Genomic DNA, 20,692 nt, shown 5'->3' with positions numbered 1-20,692 from the left:
CTGAAATTGTTTACAAACAGCTTGTGCAATTAAGGCATAAATGGTTGTAAATGCTTCTCTGGCATCCCCTTTGTTCAGAAATAGCAGACATATATGTCTTTGGCGTTGATTTTTGGTAATTAGAAGGCCGCTAAATGCCACTGCGCACATACGTGTATAATGCCCAGCAGTGAAGGGGTTAATTAGGGAGCATGTAGGGAGCTTTTTGGGGTAATTTTAGCTTTAGTGTAGTGTAGTAAACAACCCAAAGTATTGATCTAGGCACATTTTGGTATATTTCATGCCACCATTTCACCGCCAAATACGTTCAAGTAAAAAAAAAACTTTATAATTTTTCACAATTTTTGGTTTCTTACTGAAATTATTTACAACAGCTTGTGCAATTATGGCACAAATGGTTGTAAATGCTTCTCTGGGATCCCCTTTGTTCAGAAATAGCAGACATATATGGCTTTGGCGTTGCTTTTTTGTAATTAGAAGGCCACTAAATTCCGCTGCGCATCACACGTGTATTATGGCTAGCAGTAAAGGGGTTAATTAGGTAGCTTGTAGGGAGCTTGCAGGGTTAATTTTAGCTTTAGTGTAGAGATCAGCCTCCCACCTGAAACATCAAACCCCCTGATCCCTCCCAAACAGCTCTCTTCCCTCCCCCACCCCACAATTGTTCCCGCCATCTTAAGTACTGGCAGAAAGTCTGCCAGTACTAAAATAAAAGGTATATTATTTTTATTTTTATAACATATTTACATATGCTGCTGTATAGAATCCCCCCTTAGCCCCTAACCTCACAGATCCCCAATCAAACAGTTCTCTAACCCTCCCCCTCTAACTTAATGGGCGCCATCTTGGGTACTGGCAGCTGTCTGCCAGTACCCAGTTTATTAAAAAAAAATATGCTTTAATTATTTTTTGGCCTTTTTTGCCATTTTCTGTAGTGTAGCTCCCCCCCCCCCCCCGAACCCTTTGATTGTTTATTACATTAAAATCCCCCCCTTTTCTCCCAATTTTTAATTACATTTTTCTGTAGTGTAGCAGTTCCCACCCGCTCCCGCCCCGTGCATGCGCCCGCCCGCCGCCCCCGTGCGCGCCCCCGGACACTGCCGCCTCCGATCCGGCCTCTGATCCCGCCCCCCTCCACTTGGCAGGCCGCCCACCCGCCTCCCTGCCTTGCTCCCACCCACCAACGATGCTCTGGTGCAGAGAAGGCCACAGAGTGGTTCTCTCTGCATCGGAGGCTTGTAAAGGGGTATTGCAGGATGCCTCCATATCGAGGCATCACTGCAATACCCTCAGAGCTGCTGGAAGCGATCGCAATCGCTTCCAGCACTCTGTTAGACAACTGACGTACCAGGTACGTCTATTGTCATTATATTATTTATATATATATTATATTTCTATCCATCTATATCTACATATACTGTATATAGATATATACATAGATTTATGGTATGGATAGAAAAATATAGATATAGATAGATATAGATATCTAGAAATATATAAGTATAAGTATATGTACAGTATAAGTGTATGTACAGTATAAGTATATGTACAGTATAAGTATATGTACAGTATAAGTGTATGTACAGTATAAGTATATGTACAGTATAAGTGTATGTACAGTATAAGTGTATGTACAGTATAAGTGTGTGTACAGTATAAGTGTATGTACAGTATAAGTGTATGTACAGTATAAGTATGTGTACAGTATAAGTGTATGTACAGTATAAGTGTATGTACAGTATAAGTGTGTGTACAGTATAAGTGTATGTACAGTATAAGTACGTGTACAGTATAAGTACGCGTACAGTATAAGTGTATGTACAGTATAAGTGTATGTACAGTATAAGTATATGTACAGTATAAGTGCATGTACAGTATAAGTATGTGTACAGTATAAGTGTATGTACAGTATAAGTGTATGTACAGTATAAGTATGTGTACAGTATAAGTGTGTGTACAGTATAAGTGTGTGTACAGTATAAGTGTGTGTACAGTATAAGTATATGTACAGTATAAGTGTATGTACAGTATAAGTGTATGTACAGTATAAGTATATGTACAGTATAAGTATATGTACAGTATAAGTGTATGTACAGTATAAGTATATGTACAGTATAAGTATATGTACAGTATAAGTGTATGTACAGTATAAGTATATGTACAGTATAAGTGTATGTACAGTATAAGTGTATGTACAGTATAAGTGTATGTAGAGTATAAGTGCATGTACAGTATAAGTATGTGTACAGTATAAGTATGTGTACAGTATAAGTGTATGTACAGTATAAGTGTATGTACAGTATAAGTATGTACAGTATAAGTGTGTGTACAGTATAAGTGTGTGTACAGTATAAGTGTATGTACAGTATAAGTGTGTGTACAGTATAAGTGTATGTACAGTATAAGTATGTGTACAGTATAAGTGTGTGTACAGTATAAGTGTGTGTACAGTATAAGTATATGTACAGTATAAGTGTATGTACAGTATAAGTATGTGTACAGTATAAGTATGTGTACAGTATAAGTATGTGTACAGTATAAGTGTGTGTACAGTATAAGTGTGTGTACAGTATAAGTATATGTACAGTATAAGTGTATGTACAGTATAAGTATATGTACAGTATAAGTATGTGTACAGTATAAGTATATGTACAGTATAAGTGTGTGTACAGTATAAGTATATGTACAGTATAAGTATGTGTACAGTATAAGTATATGTACAGTATAAGTGTATGTACAGTATAAGTGTGTGTACAGTATAAGTGTGTGTACTGTATAAGTGTATGTACAGTATAAGTGTGTGTACAGTATAAGTGTATGTACAGTATAAGTATATGTACAGTATAAGTGTATGTACAGTATAAGTATATGTACAGTATAAGTATGTACAGTATAAGTGTATGTACAGTATAAGTGTATGTACAGTATAAGTGTGTGTACAGTATAAGTGTGTGTACTGTATAAGTGTGTGTACAGTATAAGTGTGTGTACAGTATAAGTATGTACAGTATAAGTGTATGTACAGTATAAGTGTATGTACAGACACATGCACATATACATATGTTTTGTGAAATCCAGTGAGATATGTTATGAAAAGTATACAACCTTTAGTATATTCACTTTCAGTATCAGGACTCTCCGTTAATTAAAACAATGCAGAAGTAGGCACACTATCTGGGTCACTACACTGATCCAAAATTAACAAAGTGACACCAAAAAATAGACAAAAAAATGCCCTAAATTGTGCCTGATTATACTTTAACCCTTTAAGGACACAGCTTTCAGTTTGCTCAATTGTTTTATGACTGAATAATTCCGTCATATGTCCTTAAGAGGTTAAGTGCTGTTTGATTTACATGTGCCACTAAAATGATGATGTCACACACACAGTGAAAAGGATTTTAAAGGGGCATGAAATGTATGCTGGGGTTATACTGTGTGTTGGGAAAAAAAAATCTTTTCCTTTTTTTATTTTCAAAACTTTATACAGAGTACCTGACAATCTCTGTTAACTCGAGACAGCACACAAAGTTTAATTTAAAGGGACAGTCTACTCCAGAATTTTTATTGTTTAAAAAGATAGATAATCCCTTTATTACCCATTCCCCAGTTCTGCATAACCAACACAGCTATATAAATACACTTTTTACCTCTGTAATTACCTTGTATCTAAGCCTCTGCAGACTGCCCCCTTATTTCGGTTCTTTTGACAGACTTGCATTTTAGCCAATCAGTGCCCTCTCATAATGTTATCTATATGGCACACATGAACTAGCACTGTCTAGCTGTAAAAAAAATTGTCTAAATTCACTGAGATACGAGGCAGATAATTGTTTAAAATTGCATGCCCTAACACCTCCCCCCTTCCCTCCCCTTTTTTTTGTTTTTGTTTTGTGGTGTGTATATTATTTAAAGTTGTTTTGAAAATCCCCAATTCAGATATAGAAAGTTTACCTTTGTTCTGGATGAAACTGGAAATGTATCATGAATTGGTTGTAAATAAAGATTTAAAAAAAAATATTGCATGCCCTATGTGAATCATGAAAGTTTAATTTTGACTAGACCGTCCCTTTAAAAATAAAAATCAGTGTTGCCACACAATAGTATAATGAGGCTGTACGGTATAATTGTAACCTTTAATAAATGTTTAGGTGCATGTGTTATATTGTGTGTATATTTCTTTCCAATGACATTACTGTTGAGAATACAAAACCTGGCCACCAGGAGGAGACAATGAAACCCCAGCCAAAGCTATAAGTATCCCTCCCACTTCCCCTACTTCCCCAGTCATTCTTTGCCTCTGTCAACTAGGAGGTTGGTGAAGAAAGTGCTCTGAAGAAATGGAAGTCCTATAATGGGTAGTTTCCCTGCAAGACAGGACTGGGGTTATGCTGTAACCATGTAATCCTCTTAGTAAGAGTATTGGTGGCTGTTAACTGCTGGATGTCTCAAGGAACCTTCCTTAGCATCCTTCCAGTATACTTTGCAAACACCCCACCTAACAACCAGTGTTAGCTTCCTTTCTACCTCAGGTCCCTGTCAGGGATGGATGCAGCTGTCAGACCTGGAAGGCTGTGACTACTACATGGCAGGGACCCTGGAGGGTAAGTCCCTTTGTTTTTATTCCTACTCTGCAGTTGGGTTTGGATCTGGAGACAAATGGGCATCAGGGAGGGTGACCGGCTGGCACCTATTTCCTCCTTATAGAGTTTTTTGGGGACATATTTTTATCCTATGCTTGGGATATGTATGTTAATCATCAGATTATCTTGGGACTCCTATGACAGCCTTTTGAATGGCATACATAGATCCGCTCATAACTGACCAACTTTTACATACTGGGGCTAGTGTTCGAAGCATGTTGGAGAGCTCTTATTTCTTTATTCACTTCTATGAAAGTGTTGAATTTAGTTTACTATTATGCTGTGATCGCAACTTGAGTTTTCTTTCTGTGATCACAGTGATGACCAGCGCTGTTGCTTGGCGGGGGGGGGGGGGGGCGGATCTCCAAGCACTAAGAAGAGAAAGGAACAGAGGCGCCAAACATGGCCTAGTAACGTCAGGGCACCTACACACAGAACCGACATGATAAAATATACTCACAAGTGAGGCGCACCCAAATTGGTGCTATTGTGGCAGACTGGAACCTAAGCAGTGGTCCAGCTCACTGATCACCGCCAGCTGAGACTCCAGATCCAGAAAATCCTTGAAAGGGCCTATTGGTTAAAGCCTGGAAGGACAAGAAGAAGGCACAAACATAGCCCAGTAACGTTTTGACCAAGGAGATAGAGAACTTTAAGGTTGCACTTACAGGAGGCGAAGCACCACCAGGTGCAATATCAGCAGTACTGGGACCTCTCAGCCACCCAGTGGACTGTGGAATCCAACCACCAGGATAATGGATGTCCCAAAATGACATAAAATGAGCAATAAGCCGCCTAGCAGTTAGTGAACATTCACATTAAGTCACATAATGATATTCCAGTTATATAAGACTACCTCAATAGTCAGGTGTATTTTATTTTATTAGATTTTAAACAAAAGGTATGTGATAGACGTTGTTTGTTGTTCATATGGGGGGACTCTATCATATGGGAGGTCGAGGTCACAAAATGCAGGTAGAAGATCCATTGGGGCCACTATGGCTATAGGAGGCGTCTCAATCAGTGATCATTAGATGTCACACACGGGGGGGTTTTGAGCTCCTCCCTTTGCTACCGTTCCATCTAAGGATTGGAGCAATTGGGAGGCTTGGTCCATTTCTGTCATGGAGAATCCCCTTTGAGATTGGCCAAAAAAGAAGGCTACGTAACATGTGCACTCCTACAGTGACGTAGGGGGGCGGGGCCTATTGGCGTCGCCATGAACAGTGAGTTTAGAATGTTTATTGTATTTGTTAGATACAATGCCTTTGGTTTTAAAAACGATCAATATATAAAAATTGTTTTGCTCACTTCCTGATCCCTATGCTTTACGGACCATTCAAGTAGGTAAAATAACCTGTTGATGAGAGTAGACACTCATATTAGTTCGCAACCAATAAATGTATTATTTTAGTGCAGTTAGCATGGCTTATATAAGAGAGGCATCTTGCCTGAAACTTACTTTGTATACACAGCATAGGCTTATGGTGATACAGTATTTATACTCCGAAATACCATATAGGGATCATGTATTGGTTTTCAAGTGTTTAAAGTTTATAAGTACATACATACCATTATGTTTTTTTATTAGATTTTAATTGTTTGTTAAATTAATTTGTGTATATTGTGGTATGAATTTGTATAGGTTTTGTATATAGATGTATTACAACTGTCAATGCTCTGAATGCTACCTGTGAGTGATTTTTATACAGAGGTTGCCATATCAACTAATTACCAATTTGGTTACACAGGTGCTAATACTTAAATCATCAATTAAAACTGTGTTTTAACATTGTTTTTTAGTCTGAAGAAACAGCCCTGTGGTGGCTGAGAAACGCGTCGCTTGTTTTAATAAAGTATTTTAAATATACACTTGCTACTATCCATTTTTTGCTCTTGTGGAGGGCATATATATTTTTTCTTTCTTGCTCATTTTATCTCATTTTGGGACATCCATTATCCTGCTGGTTGGATTCCACAGTCCACTGGGCGGCTGAGAGGTCCCAGTACTGCTGATATTGCACCTGGTGGTGCTTCGCCTCCTGTAAGTGCAACCTTAAAGTTCTCTATCTCCTTGGTCAAAACGTTACTGGGCTATGTTTGTGCCTTCTTCTTGTCCTTCCAGGCTTTAACCAATAGGCTCTTTCAAGGATTTTCTGCATCTGGAGTCTCAGCTGGCGGTGATCAGTGAGCTGGACCACTGCTTAGGTTCCAGTCTGCCACAATAGCACCAATTTGGGTGCGCCTCACTTGTGAGTATATTTTATCCTGTCGGTTCTGTGTGTTGGTGCCCTGACGTTACTAGGCCATGTTTGGCGCCTCTGTTCCTTTCTCTTCTTAGATCACGATACATCAGGATGACCGTCCTATGACAGAGAGCTGCCTCCTTCTTTCAGGATTGTTTGTATGGACATTTATTGATATTTGCATTTACCCACACTATACAATTTACGAATTTGGATTGTGTTTTTTGATTGATTGCATTATTTTCTATTGTTTGCTTTATATTTGTACTAATATTATAGTTACCAGTAAGCGCCCCCTATGAGTGTGGTGTATGTCCGTGTACACCACACTCTATTTTTTTGTTAGGATCTTTAAGCACGACACCACATCAGTGTATCCGCTCAATCATTCCAGCAGCTGTGTGGTCTTCTAATTCAGGAGGTGGTGAGTGCCCCAGTAAGAGCAGGGGTTAATAGAGGTGCCACTTTTTATTTGTTTGACTATTTGATAATACATATATATATATATATATAGTTTTCTATTTATTCTTTCCTTTTTGGATTTCTAACCCTGGATATGGAGGATAATTTAGAATTTTCTTTGGGAGAAAATTTTTCTAGAATTTCATTCTCCCCCATCAAGTAATTTTAAGAAGATGTTTCCAGTTCCTTACTCTCACCTGGAATTGTGCAGTTCCATTCACAACGTGGATGGTGCTATCTCCAACGTACTACTATTCCTCTTGGGTATAGTATCTACTTCAGGGACCCCTTGGACAGAAAGATGGGTCTTCTTTTTCAACTGGCTGCAGGTATTGTATCGGTGGCTGGAGCCACCACCTATTGGTGTGAGTCGTTGTCGGATATGATCCTAGTCGAGATCCAGGAGTGAATTAGGTCTCTCAAGATAGACAATTCCTTTAAATGTGATGCTAACATGCAAGTCATTCGCCTGAAAGCTAAATCCTCTGGTTTTGTGGTTCTTTCTCAAAGAGCTCTTTGGTTAAAATCCTGGTCAGCAGATATGGTATCCAAATCTAGGCTTCTTTCCTTAGCCTTTAAGGGAAATACATTGTTTGGTCCTGGCCTGGATTCTATTATTCCTGCGGTGACCAGGGGAAGGGTGCCTTGCTTCCTAAGGACAAAACGGCTAAGTCCAAAGGTCGCCAGTCTGGTAATTTTTGTCCTAACAAGGGTCAGCAATCTCCTGCCTCCTCAAAATCAGACCAACGGAAGAGTACCTGGAAACCCAGTCAGTCTTGGAACAAGAACAAACAGTCCAAAATGCCCTCCAACGACAATAAGTCATCATGTAGGGATGGCCCCCGATCCGGGTCCTGATCGCATAGGGGCAGACTATCCTTTTTTCAAGACGCTTGGTTTTGCGATGTTCAGGACCCCTGGGTCTTGGACGTGGTCTCCCAGGGGTATAGGATAGGGTTTAAGTCTCGCTTGCCAAGAAGTGGATTCCTTCTATCAAGGCTCTCTTCAAATCCAACAAAGAGGACAGCCTTTTTTAATTGCGTATCTTCTTTGAGTGATCGTCCCAGTGCCCCTTCAGAAAAAGGCCTGGGATTCTTTTGAAACCTATTTGTGGTGCTCAAGAAGGAAGGTACTTTCTGTCCAATTCTGGAAGTGTCTCAAGTTTCTAAAAGTTCCGTCCTTCAAGATGGAAACTATTAGATCCATTCTTCCATAGGTCCAAGAGGGTCAGTTCACGACCACTATCGATCTTAAGGACGCCTACCTTCATGTTCCAATCCACGGGGGTTATTTTCAATTTCTGCGTTTTGCATTTCTGGACAGACATTTCCAGTTTATAGCTCTACCCTTTGGGCTGGCTACTGCTCCAAGGAGTTTTACAAAGGTCCTAGGAGCTCTTTTAGCGGTGACCAGAATGCGAGGCATCACAGTGGCTCCTTACCTGGACAATATCTTGTTTCAAGCTCCATCTTTTCCTTTGGCAAGATCTCAGACGGACTCCCTTCTGTGTCTTCTTTGGTCCCACGGGTGAAAAATACATCTGGGCAAGAGTTCCCTGGTTCCAAATACCAGGGTGCGTTGTCGCGGAACGATCATCGATTCGATTTCCATTCAAATCTTCCTAACTGATCAACAGCGATCCAAACTTCTTTCTGCCTGCCTCTCTCTACAGTCCTCTGCATGTCTCTATGTAGCTCAATGCACGGAAGAAGTCGGTCTCATGGTGGCTACCATGGATATTATTCCTTTTGCTTGCTTCCATCTGAGACCCTATAATCAGACAATGGAATCGTGATTATTCCGACCTTTCTCAACAGATCATCCTGGACAGCCATGCGAGAGATTCTCTCTCCTGGTGGCTTTGTCAGGAACACCTTTCTCAAGGCACATGCTTTTTGAGACCATCGTGGGAGATTGTGACTACGGACACCAGCCTACTTGGCTGGGGTGCGGTTTGGGGTCCCTTGAAGGCTCAGGGGACCGGGTTGTGGGAGGAGTCTTACCTCCCAATGAACATTCTGGAATTGAGGGCCATCTTCAGTGCTCTGATGGGGTGGCCTCAACTTAATTCTGTCTGTTTTATCAGATTCCAGTCGGACAACATAACCTCAGTGGCATATATCAATCATCAAGGGGGAACGAGAAGTTATCTGGCAATGAGAGAGGTGTCTCGGATTCTTCAGTGGGCGGAGTCTCACAATTGTCACATATTGGCCATTCTCATCCCGGGGGTGGGCAATTGGGAAGCAGATCTCCTGAGCAGACAGACCTTCCATCCTGAATGGTCTCTTCACCCTGAGGTATTCTCTGAGATAACTCTCAGGTGGGGGGTTTCAGAGATAAACCTCATGGCATCTCGTCTCAATACCAAACTGCCCAGATACGGGTCGAGATTGAGAGATCCTCAGGCAGTGTTGGTTGACGTGTTAGCGGTTCCATGGAATTTAAGTCTTATTTATCTGTTTCCTCCTTTTTGCTCTCCTTCCCCGAGTGATCGCCCACATCAAACAGGAGCGGGCATCTGTGATTCTGATTGATCCAGCGTCGCCTTGCAGGGCCTGGTTTGCAGACCTGGTGAAAATGTCCTCTTCTCCTCCGTAGAGGTTACCTCTTTGAGCGGACCTTCTACTTTAGGGCCCGTTCCTCTACCAAAATCAAATTTCTCTGAGACTGCGTGGAGATTGAAGCCTAGTGCTGTCCAAAATAGGTTTTTCAGCAAGGGTCATTGATACTCTGATCCAGGCTCTTAAACCAGTTGCTCATCATATTTACCACAAGGTATGGTGTACCTATCTGGCTTGGTGTGAGGATCCAGGTTTCCCTTGGCACAAGGTGAGGGTTCCTCGGATTTTGTTATTTCTCCAAGAAGGTTTGGAGAAGGGTTTGTCAGCTCAAGGGTCAGATTTCTGCCCTTTCTGTGTTGCTGTATAAGAAGCTAATCTTCCTGATGTTCAGTCCTTTGTTCAGGCTCTGGTTATAATCAGACCTGTGTTCAAACCTGTTGTTCTTTTGTGTTCTTCAACAGGCTCCGTTTGAGCCCTATGCACTCTGTTGACATTAAACTTTTGTCATGGAAAGTTTTTTGTTTTTGTTGGCTATTTCTTCTGCTCACATAGTTTCTGAGTTATCTGCTTTGCAGTGTGATTCCCCTTATTTTGTTTTCCGTGCAGATAAGGCTGTGTTACGTACCAAGTTAGGTTTTCTTCCTAAGGTTGTCTCTAACCGCAATATCAATAAGGAAATTGTAGTTCCTTCTTTTTGCCCTAATCCTTCTTCCCAGAAGGAGCGTTTGCCTCACAACCTGGATGTTGTATGTGCTTTGGAATTTTATCTTCATGCATTTAAGTAGTTTAGACAATCCTCTTCCTTGTTTGTTTTTATGCCGGTAACTGCAAGGGTCAGAAGGCCACTGCGACTACTCTTTCTTTTTGACTGAGTAGTGTCATTCGTTTGGCTTATGAGGAAGCTGGTCAACGGCCTCCTGAGAGAATGACGGCTCACTCTACCCATGCAGTCTCTCTTCTTGGGCTTTTAAGAACGAAGCCTCTATGAAACAAATCTGTAAGATGGCTACCTGGTCCTCTTCACATACCTTTTCCAAATTTTATGTTTTTGCCTCTGCTGAGGCTTCCTTTGGGAGAAAATTGCTTCAAGCGGTGGCGCCTTCAGACTAGGTCCGCTTGCCTTATTTTCCCATTCTGTGTCCTCTCTAGCTTGGGTATTGGATTCAAAACAGTAACGAATGAATTTCTGGACTCTCCCTGCCATTGAAAAGAAAACAAAATTTATGCTTACTTGATCATTTCTTTTCTTTCCTGGCAGCGAGAGTCCACAAACCCACCCTGTTATTTTAAGGCAGGGTTTTTCCTTATCTTCAGTCACCTCAATACCCTTAGTGTTTCTCCTACTTTTCCGTATTTTCTCTGCTGAATTACTGGGGGAGTAAGTGAAGTGGGAGGGATACTTAATGCTTTCGCTGGGGTGTATTTGCCTCCTCCTGGTGGCCAGGTGTTGTATTCCCAACAGTAATGAATGAATTTGTGGACTCTCCCTGCCAGGAAAGAAAATAATTTATCAGGTAAGCATAAATTTTGTTTTATATAAGATGTGCAAAATCTTTTCTTTTTCTTTTTTCTTCACAGATGTTTCCACTCCATCCCTAGAAGAATTAAAACAGCAGAAAAGTTTTGTGAAATTGCTCTGTCGTCAGTACCGGGAATTGCGTCAACTGCACCGCAAGCATTTGCGTAAGGTATCAGCTCTCTGCAAAGACCAGAGCACCTGGGTAACTCAGTTAGCAAATGTTCGCAAGAGGCGGAGCCTGGGAAAAAGCCCACGGACATCACATGAGTGAGTGACAGCAACATGTACTATGTCTCTGGGAGATGACGATAACATTTTATGCAAAATTATTATTTAAATGCATATTTAAAGGGATAGAAAGGTCAAAACTGAAATGTGTATGGAAGCATTTTAATTTAAAAAGAAGGATTTTCGCAATATACTTCCATTAGCAAAAGTGCTTCTAGTAAAAGTTATTGCTGTTTTTCAGGAGCATATGCACATATCTTGTGAGGGCCCTGTACACCAGCATTCAATCACCACAGCTTCTCAGATAGTCAGTGGTGCCTTGTATGACACAAATTAAGTCTTCACAGGCAATGCACTCTACTGCCAGCTCTTTGAGCTTATATACTGGTGCACAAGCCCTCACAGGATATGTGCATATGCTGCTGAAAAACAAAATGTATGCTTACCTGATCAATTTCTTTCTTTCTGGATATCGAGAGCCCACTACGTCATTCAATTACTAGTGGGAATATCACTCCTGGCCAGCAGGAGGAGGCAAAGAGCACCATAGCAAAGCTGTTAAGTGTCTCCCCTACCCATAATCCCCAGTCATTCGACCGAAGGGTAATGGAAAAATAATAACACAAAGGTGTAGAGGTGCCTGAGGATTAGTCAAAAATAACTGTCTTAATAAAGGGTGGGGTCATGGACTCTCCATATCCAGAAGAAAGAAATTGATCAGGTAAGCATACATTTTGTTTTCTTTCCTAAGATAGTACGAAGAACCACCTTATCCGCATGAAAGATAAGGTAAGGCTAATCACACAGCAAAGCCGAAAGATCCGAAACTCTCCAAGCAGAAGAGATAGTAATAAGAAACAAAACCTTCCAAGATAGCTTAATATCTATGGAATGCATTGGCTCAAACGGAGCCTGCTGCAAAACTTTAAGAACAAGATTAAGGCTCTAATAATGAGCAACAGGTTTAAGCATAGGCCTGATTTTAACCAGGGCCTGACAAAAAGATTGAGCATCTGGCACATCCGCCAGAGGCTTGTGTAACAAAATAGATAATGCAGAAATCTGACCTTCAGAGAACTGACTGACAACCCTTTCTCCAGATCTTCCTGGAGGAAAGACAAAATTCTAGGAATCCTGACCCTACTCCAAGAGTAGCCTTTAGATTCACACCAATAAAGGTATTTAATCCATACCTTATGGTACATTTTTTAAGTAACAGGCTTGTGAGCCTGGATCATGGTCTCAATGACTGACTCAGAAAATCCACGCTTAGACAGAACTAAGCTTTCAATCTCCAAGCAGTCAGCTTCAGAGAAACGAGATTTGGATGGAGGAATGGACCCTGAGTTAGAAGGTCCTTCCTCAGAGGCAACCTCCAAGGCGGCCGAGAAGACATCTTCACTTGGTCTGCATACCAGATCCTGCAAGAAAATGCAGGAGCTATTAGAATTACAGATGCTCTCTCTTGTTTGATACAAGCAATAACTCGTGGAAGGAGCAAAAACGGAGGAAACAGGTATGCTAGACCGAAATCTCAAGGAACCGCCATAGCATCTTTTAGAGCGGCCTGAGGAGCTCTTGACCTTAAACCGTAACTTGGATGCTTGGCGTTCTGCCGAGACGCCATCAGATCCAACACTGGCACCTCCCCATTTTAGGGTTAACCTGTAGAACACCTCTGGATGGAGAGCCCACTCCCCGGGATGAAATGTCTTTCTGGTCAGGAAATCCGCTTCCCAGTTGTCCACTCAAGGAATGTGGATGGCAGATAGGCAACAATTGTGAGCTTCCGCCCTCTGGATAATCTGAGCCACCTCCTTCATGGCCAAGGAACTCTGAGTTCCTCCCTGGTGGTTGATGTAAGCCATTGAGGTAATGTTGTCTGACTGACACCTGATAAACCGGGATAAGGACAATTGAGGCCAATCCATCAGAGCATTGTAAATCACTCTCAACTCCAAGATGTTTAAGGGGAGAGCAGACTCCTCCCGAGTCCATAGTCCCTGCGCCTTTAACGAGTCCCAGACTGCTCCCCAGCCTAGCAGGCTGGCGTCCGTGGTCACAATTACCCAGGAAGGTTTCCGGAAACAGGTGCTCTGAGACAGATGGTCCTGAGAAAGCCACCACGGGAGAAAGTCTCTTGTCGACTGGTCTAGATCTATGCTCTGAGACAGATCCGAATGGTCTCCGTTCCATTGTCTGAGCATGCATAATTGCAGAGCTCTCAAATGGAATCAAGCAAAGGGAATGATGTCCATGGAAGCGACCGTCAGACCAATTACCAATTATACCTCCATACATTGAGCCACTGATGGCCGAACAGTAGACTGAAGAGAGAGGCAAGAGGAGAGAATTCTGGATTTTCTGACCTCCATCAGAAAAAATTTCATAGATAGGGAATCTATTATGGTCCCTAAGAAAACCACCCTTGTAGCTGGAACAAGGGAACTCTTTTCCAGATTCACTTTCCAACCGTGGGAACGTAGAAAAGACAACAAGAACTCTGTATGAGTTTGCTTGTTGAGAAGATGGTGCCTGAACCAATATGTCGTCCAGGTATGGCGCCACTGCAATTTCCCGAGACCTGATCACTGCCAAAAAGGCCCCCAGAACCTTTGCGAAAATTCTGGGAGCTGTGGCAAAGCCAAACGCTAGAGCCACAAACTGAAAGTGTTTGTCTAGGAAGGCGAATCTCAGGAATTTGTGATGATCCCTGTGGATGGGAACATGAAGATACGCGTCCTTCAGGTCTATGGTCGTCATGAACTGACCCTCTTGGACCAAAGGAAGAATGGAACAAATGGTTTCCATTTTGTAAGACAGTACCCTGAGAAACTTGTAGAGGCACCTTATGTCTAATTTTCCTCTTGCGTTTTCCCAGCATAGGAAAAGCAGATAATGCCGCAGATACCGCAGAAGATACATGTGCAGCAAAATCTGCAGGCAAATAAACTCCTCCAGGAGACTGAGAGGAACTGCAGGGCACTGTATGTGACGCCATAGAGGCTTGGGACGTTTGAGGAGAAAGCTGTGGCATTGCCTGAACAGTATCATCCTAAGAGACATTGGTCTCAGAGAGCAACAATTTATCTTTAAATTGAAGTGTTCTAACTAAGCATGCAGCACAGAATTGCATAGGCAAAACAATTTGTGTCTCTAGGCATAACAAGCATTTGTCAAAAAACACAGAGTCTTGGTCCATGTCCATAAAAAATTCCCCAAATTGTAGAAATGTTTTAAATACACTGTCACTTTAAGAATTTTTAATACAACAATTTGGCTGCCAGAAGTCTCTAAAATTATCGTATAGTAGATCGACATTGAAATTCAATGACGCCGCTCCGCTCCATGAATATCCGACAGCAGAGAGAAGTCACATGACCGGCAGAGAGAGGAAACTACGCAGCAAGAAAAAGGCACATGTTTCCCTCTGCCTACAACATAAGATGCAAGTAGCTGCAGCTGGTTTTTAAACTCAAGCAGTCTGTCAGTTAGCCTGTTCTAGCTAAGCAAGCAAAGAAAACCAACTGCCAAATTGTAGGTTTATACATAAATCCCTGTATAAAACATAAGCCCCACACACAAACTAATAAAGTATTTCAACAAAATTAGCCCACAGAGGAAAAACGTCCCAATAAAGGGATGATTAACCCCTAGTCTCAACATACATAATGTGCCTGCCCACTGCCAAAGAAAATCCTGTATAAAAGATTTTAAAAATGTCCCCATCTACTGCATATGACATACTCTTCTGAAGTTCCAGTCTCCGAGACCTAGAAGACAAAAGCACTTACCTGCAGTCTAGCTGTCCGGCAGGAAGACAGATCACAAGGCGTGAAAGGACACATACTCCTTACAGAGACCTGTAGAAAAAAAGAAAGAACAGAGTGAATAACCAACTCTGGTTTTCTGTACCATGGGCAGCGATGTTTTAGGAAACAAAGGAAGGACTACCTCACAACTTCCTAACTGCTTAAAATTCATCACTACTCTACTGAAGAGATTGACGTGGACTCAGCTAAACCCAAATCCTTGCTTGCAGGGAAAAGTACCCGAAAAATAAATTAATTTCTTCAGACACTAAACTTCACCTCCTCCATTGACAGAGGCAAAGAGAATGACTGGGGATTATGGGTAGGGCAGTGACACTTAACAGCTTTGCTGTGGTGCTCTTTGCCTCCTCCTGCTGGCTAGGAGTGATATTCCCACTAGTAATTGAATGACGTTGTGGCCTCTCCATATCTTAGGAAAGAAAACATGAATAACAAAATGCTTTTATTTATTATTTAAATGCACCCATGTACATTTAAATTTGGACTTTTCTATCCCTTTAACTAAAAAGTGGTGAAACAAATTAGAAATTGTAGAGGTTTACCGTCCCTTTAAGCTTGGCTGATATATTCCTTACTATGAACAATAGAAACAAATGTTTTTATAGCAGATTGGAATTCAGATCTGTTGGAATTCATTCCTGGTCTTGCAACTTCTGCTGGAATATTGTTTTACTTAAAGGGCTATTATAGTGATACAATTAAATACACTAATAGTGATAAAGTTAAATGTACTGCTGGTCCCGAGCGGAACTGCCTCTGATCCAATCAGGGTTAGTTTTTTTGTGTGACACCCCTTATTTATTTCTTATAGCCATGTGAGAACATGTAAACTGGGAAAACATAAGGTAGCCATTTTGTGAGGGTTCTAAGACAACTGATTCTAATAATATGTATTTTTCTGTTTTAGTTCTGAGCATGAGGACGAGCAGCAGAAGATACAAGATTTGCAGGGGGAGCAGCTGAGACGACTCTTGGAGATGAGGGAAGCTCAGCATGAACAAGAGAGGAAAATAAAGCACACTCATTTGCAGCAGGTAGATTGTTATAGTCCTACAACACCCTCTTGTTTGTATTTCCTGTCTATTCAAGTTCCTCCAGATATCACAGATATCTCCTGTGTCTCTTTAGGCTGTTGTAAAGCTGCAGGAAGTGGCTCAGTCTTGTCATTCTGCACAACTCAAGAAAATGAAAGAGATCAATGAGAAGTGAGTGTCATCAACAGGCTCCTCCCCCGAGGAGTAAGCAATGTACAGTCATGCCTATTTATGAGCACAATGGAGTGAGAAGGGAGGGTGGAAAGCTAAGGGATCTTGAGCACTGAAATATAGACTTAGGGCAAGACTATGGTCTGTCAACAGCAGAATGATCGATTAGTCTCTTTGTGCAGGGAGAAGAAAGAGCTTCAAAAAATCTTGGACAGAAAAAGACATAACAGCATAACTGAGGCCAAGTCACGAGACCGTCAAAAGAAAGATGGGTGAGGCACAACTCATATCCATATTTCCTTTTTTCATACCCCCCTCAGTTTCTTCCTTTCTATCCTACCTCCTAGGACCCTACACAGTTGCAGCTCAATACTAGACACTTTTTTTATACTTTTGTATAGTATATATCTGCAATAATATATGATATCCAATGCAACAGATCAGCATACAAAATGCATTTTTAAAAGCATTTAAACTGAATTATTTTTTTGCAGTCTTTTGATCTACCCCTTAGAAAACCTTCCTTAGGTTTATATATTATCTTGTTTTTATTGCCACTTAGGGACAGATATAAATGAATTCCTGTACTGATTAAACAATCACTGCTTAGTATGTTGTAGGGTCAAAAATCTGCAAGATGCACTGCAGATTTATTTAAAAATAAACTTTCTTGATCCAGAAGGAGCATGCAATTTTGAGAGCCTTTTCAATTATTTATATGATCAGATTTACTTCATTCTCTTGGTATCCTGTGTTGAAAAGCATACCTAGGTAGGCTTAAAATCAGCAATGCACGACTAGGAACTCGCTGGTGATTGGTGGCTGCACATATTGCTCGCCAAACTTTTTCAGCTAGCTCTCAGTAGTGCATTGCTAACATTAAAGGGATTTCTTGGTTCAGATAGAACATACAATTTTAAACAACTTTCCAATTTACTTCTATTATCACATTTGCTCCATTCTCTTGGTGTCCTTTGTTGAAGGAGCTGCAATGTGATACTGGGAGCCACATTTTGAAATATTGGAATTGGAAAGTCTCTTAAAATTGCATTCTCTGTCATAATTGTCAAAGTTTAATTTTGACTTTATTGTCCCTTTAAACACAAGTTGTAGGCTGCATGAAAATGTAGCTTTAGAGTTTAGAAGCACCATGTAATAATTTTATCAAATGCATAAATATTTATGCTTTTTATTTTCACCCATTTCCCTGACCACTGAACCAATTACAGCCCTGTACATGAATGTGCATTGCAGTTCACACATGAGCAGTATGAGAGAGACAGGCGGAAGCCTTGTGGCACTGATTCTGTTCAGTTTATTAATTATAATTTATTAAATGGGTTTGTTTGACAAACGGACCCTAATCAATTTCTGATCTCCACTTTAAAACTAAGCATTTACAGCATATGCTTATATTTATATGACACAATCATATTCTTAAAGCCAGCCTGCTGCATGTGAGTGATTGTACAGACTGATATCTAAACACAAACCACTCATGCTTGATCTGCAAATGTATAATACAATGCAATAGCACTAAGTCTAAAGTCTAAATTTCAAATGAATTGATTATTTTTCTTACAAATTTCAAAGTTACTTCCATTTTACCTTCCACCTGTATCACGTGACAGCCAACAGCCAATCACAAAATGTGGACTCTTGCACATGCTCAGTAAGAGCTGGAGCATCCTTAACTTTGTGCACAATAATGGAAGTAAATGACATGCTCTGTCTGAGCCCTGAAAGTTTAATTTTGAATTTAGTGTCCCTTTTAAAAGAACTCAAAGATGGGAAGAGATCAGGTCAGTTTGTGAAGCTAAATGATAGTACATAAAAAAACACACTACAGAAAAACAAAGGCCTAGATTACGAGATTTGCGTTAGAGGCTATGCAGTGCTAACGAGCAGTTTATGCTCACCGCTCACTTACAGACAGCGCTGGTATTACGGGTTTTTACAAACCCGGCGTCAGCCGCAAAAAAGTGAGCGAAGAGCAAAATTTTGCTCCACATCTCACCTCAATGCCAGCGCTGCTTACGTTAGCGGTAAGCAGGTAAAACGTGCTCGTGTACAATTTCCCCATAGGTATCAATGGGAGAGAGCCGGCTGAAAAAAACCTAACACCTGCAAAAAAGCAGCATAAAGCTCCTAACCCAGCCCCATTGATTCCTATGGGGAAACATTTATTATGTCTACACCTAACACCCTAACATGAACCCTGAGTCTAAACACCCCTAATCTTACACTTATTAACCCCTAATCTGCCGCCCCCGACATCGCGGCAACCTACATTATATTATTAACCCCTAATCTGCCACTCCGGACATCACCGACACCTACATTTATATTTATTAACCCCTAGTCTGCCGCCCCCTATGTCGCCGCAACCTTCCTACATTTATTAACCCCTAATCTGCCACCCCCAACATCACCGCCACTATAATAAATGTATTAAATCTAAGTCTAATCCTAACCCTAACACCCCCCTAACTTAAATATAATTTAAATAAATCTAAATAAAATTACTACAATTAACTAAATTATTCCTATTTAAAACTAAATACTTACCTATAAAATAAACCATAAGATAGCTACAATATAACTAATAGTTACATTGCAGCTAGCTTAGGGTTTACTTTTATTTTACAGGCAACTTTGTATTTATTTTAACTATGTAGAATAGTTATTAAATAGTTATTAACTATTTAATAACTACCTAGTTAAAATAAAGACAAAAGTACCTGTAAAATAAAAGTTACACTATACCTAACATTACACTATAATTAAATTAATTACCTAAACTAAATACAATTAATTACATTTAAATAAAATTATCTAAAGTACAAAAAACAACAACACTAAATTACAGAAAATAATACAATAATTAAGAGATTTTTAAACTAATTACACCTACTCTAATCCCCCTAACAAAATAAAAAAGCCCTACCCTACACTAAATTACAAATAGCCCTTAAAAGGGCCTTTTGTGGGGCATTGCCCCAAAGTAATCAGTTGTTTTACCTGTAAAAAAATTACAATTCCCCCCCAACATTAAAACCCACCACCCACACAACCAAACCTACTCTAAAACCAACCCAATCCCCCTTAAAAAAAACTAACACTAACCCCTTGAAGATCACCCTACCGTGAGATGTCTTCACCCAACCGGCAGAAGTGGACCTCCAGACGGGCAGAAGTCTTCACCCAAAGGGGCAGAAGTGGACCTCCAGACGGGCAGAAGTCTTAATCCAGACGGCATCTTCTATCTTCACCCATCCGGAGCGGGTCCATCTTCAAGACATCCGACGCAGAACATCCTCTTCAAACGACGGCTGACGACTGAATGAAGGTTCCTTTAAATGACGACATCCAAGATGGCGTCCCTTCAATTCCGATTGGCTGATAGAATTCTATCAGCCAATCGGAATTAAAGGGACATTAAACACTAAATACATGCTAGATAGAATGATGCATTCAAAGAAAAGATGACTAACATGTTGATGTATTTTTTAAAGTTTCATTAGTTGTTTAAAAAGTGACAAAATAAGTGTAAAGTTTTAGTGTCTATAAAACACTGGGAGCTGCCATGTTGTAACTTGTGTTACCTTCTCTGCTGTGGCCAATTAGGGTCAGTTATAAATAGGTTGGGTGAAGACGTCTCACGGTAGGGTGATCTTCAAGGGGTTAGTGTTAGGTTTTTTTAAGGGGGGATTGGGTGGGTTTTAGAGTAGGGTTGGTTGTGTGGGTGGTGGTGGGTTTTAATGTTGGGGGGTATGTGTACTTTTTTTTTTAAAAGGTAAAAGAGCTGATTACTTTGGGGCAATGCCCCGCAAAAGGCCCTTTTAAGGGCTATTTGTAATTTAGTGTAGGGTAGAGCTTTTTTTTTATTTTGGGGGGCTTTTTTATTGTTAGGGGGATTAGAGTAGGTGTAATTAGTTTAAAAATCTTGTAATTATTTTATTATTTTCTATAATTTAGTGGGGGGGGTTTCG

General features: G+C 40.6%; 1 protein-coding gene across 1 annotated transcript in view; it reads left to right on the top strand.

Annotated features, from left to right (window-relative positions):
- PLCB3 (phospholipase C beta 3) overlaps window positions 1–20,692 on the top strand; it is a gene marked incomplete in the record, with an annotated part of 460,897 nt that overhangs the window by 421,662 nt on the left and 18,543 nt on the right. The window contains 4 exon segments of the mRNA XM_053720071.1: window positions 11,494–11,701; window positions 16,403–16,529; window positions 16,624–16,700; window positions 16,883–16,972. Coding sequence (XP_053576046.1) covers window positions 11,494–11,701; window positions 16,403–16,529; window positions 16,624–16,700; window positions 16,883–16,972 — 502 coding nt within the window.

Source organism: Bombina bombina, chromosome 7, assembly GCF_027579735.1.
Source record: "Bombina bombina isolate aBomBom1 chromosome 7, aBomBom1.pri, whole genome shotgun sequence".
In the NCBI taxonomy this organism is placed as follows: domain Eukaryota; kingdom Metazoa; phylum Chordata; class Amphibia; order Anura; family Bombinatoridae; genus Bombina; species Bombina bombina.
This window is presented reverse-complemented; position numbering and strand designations above follow the sequence as displayed.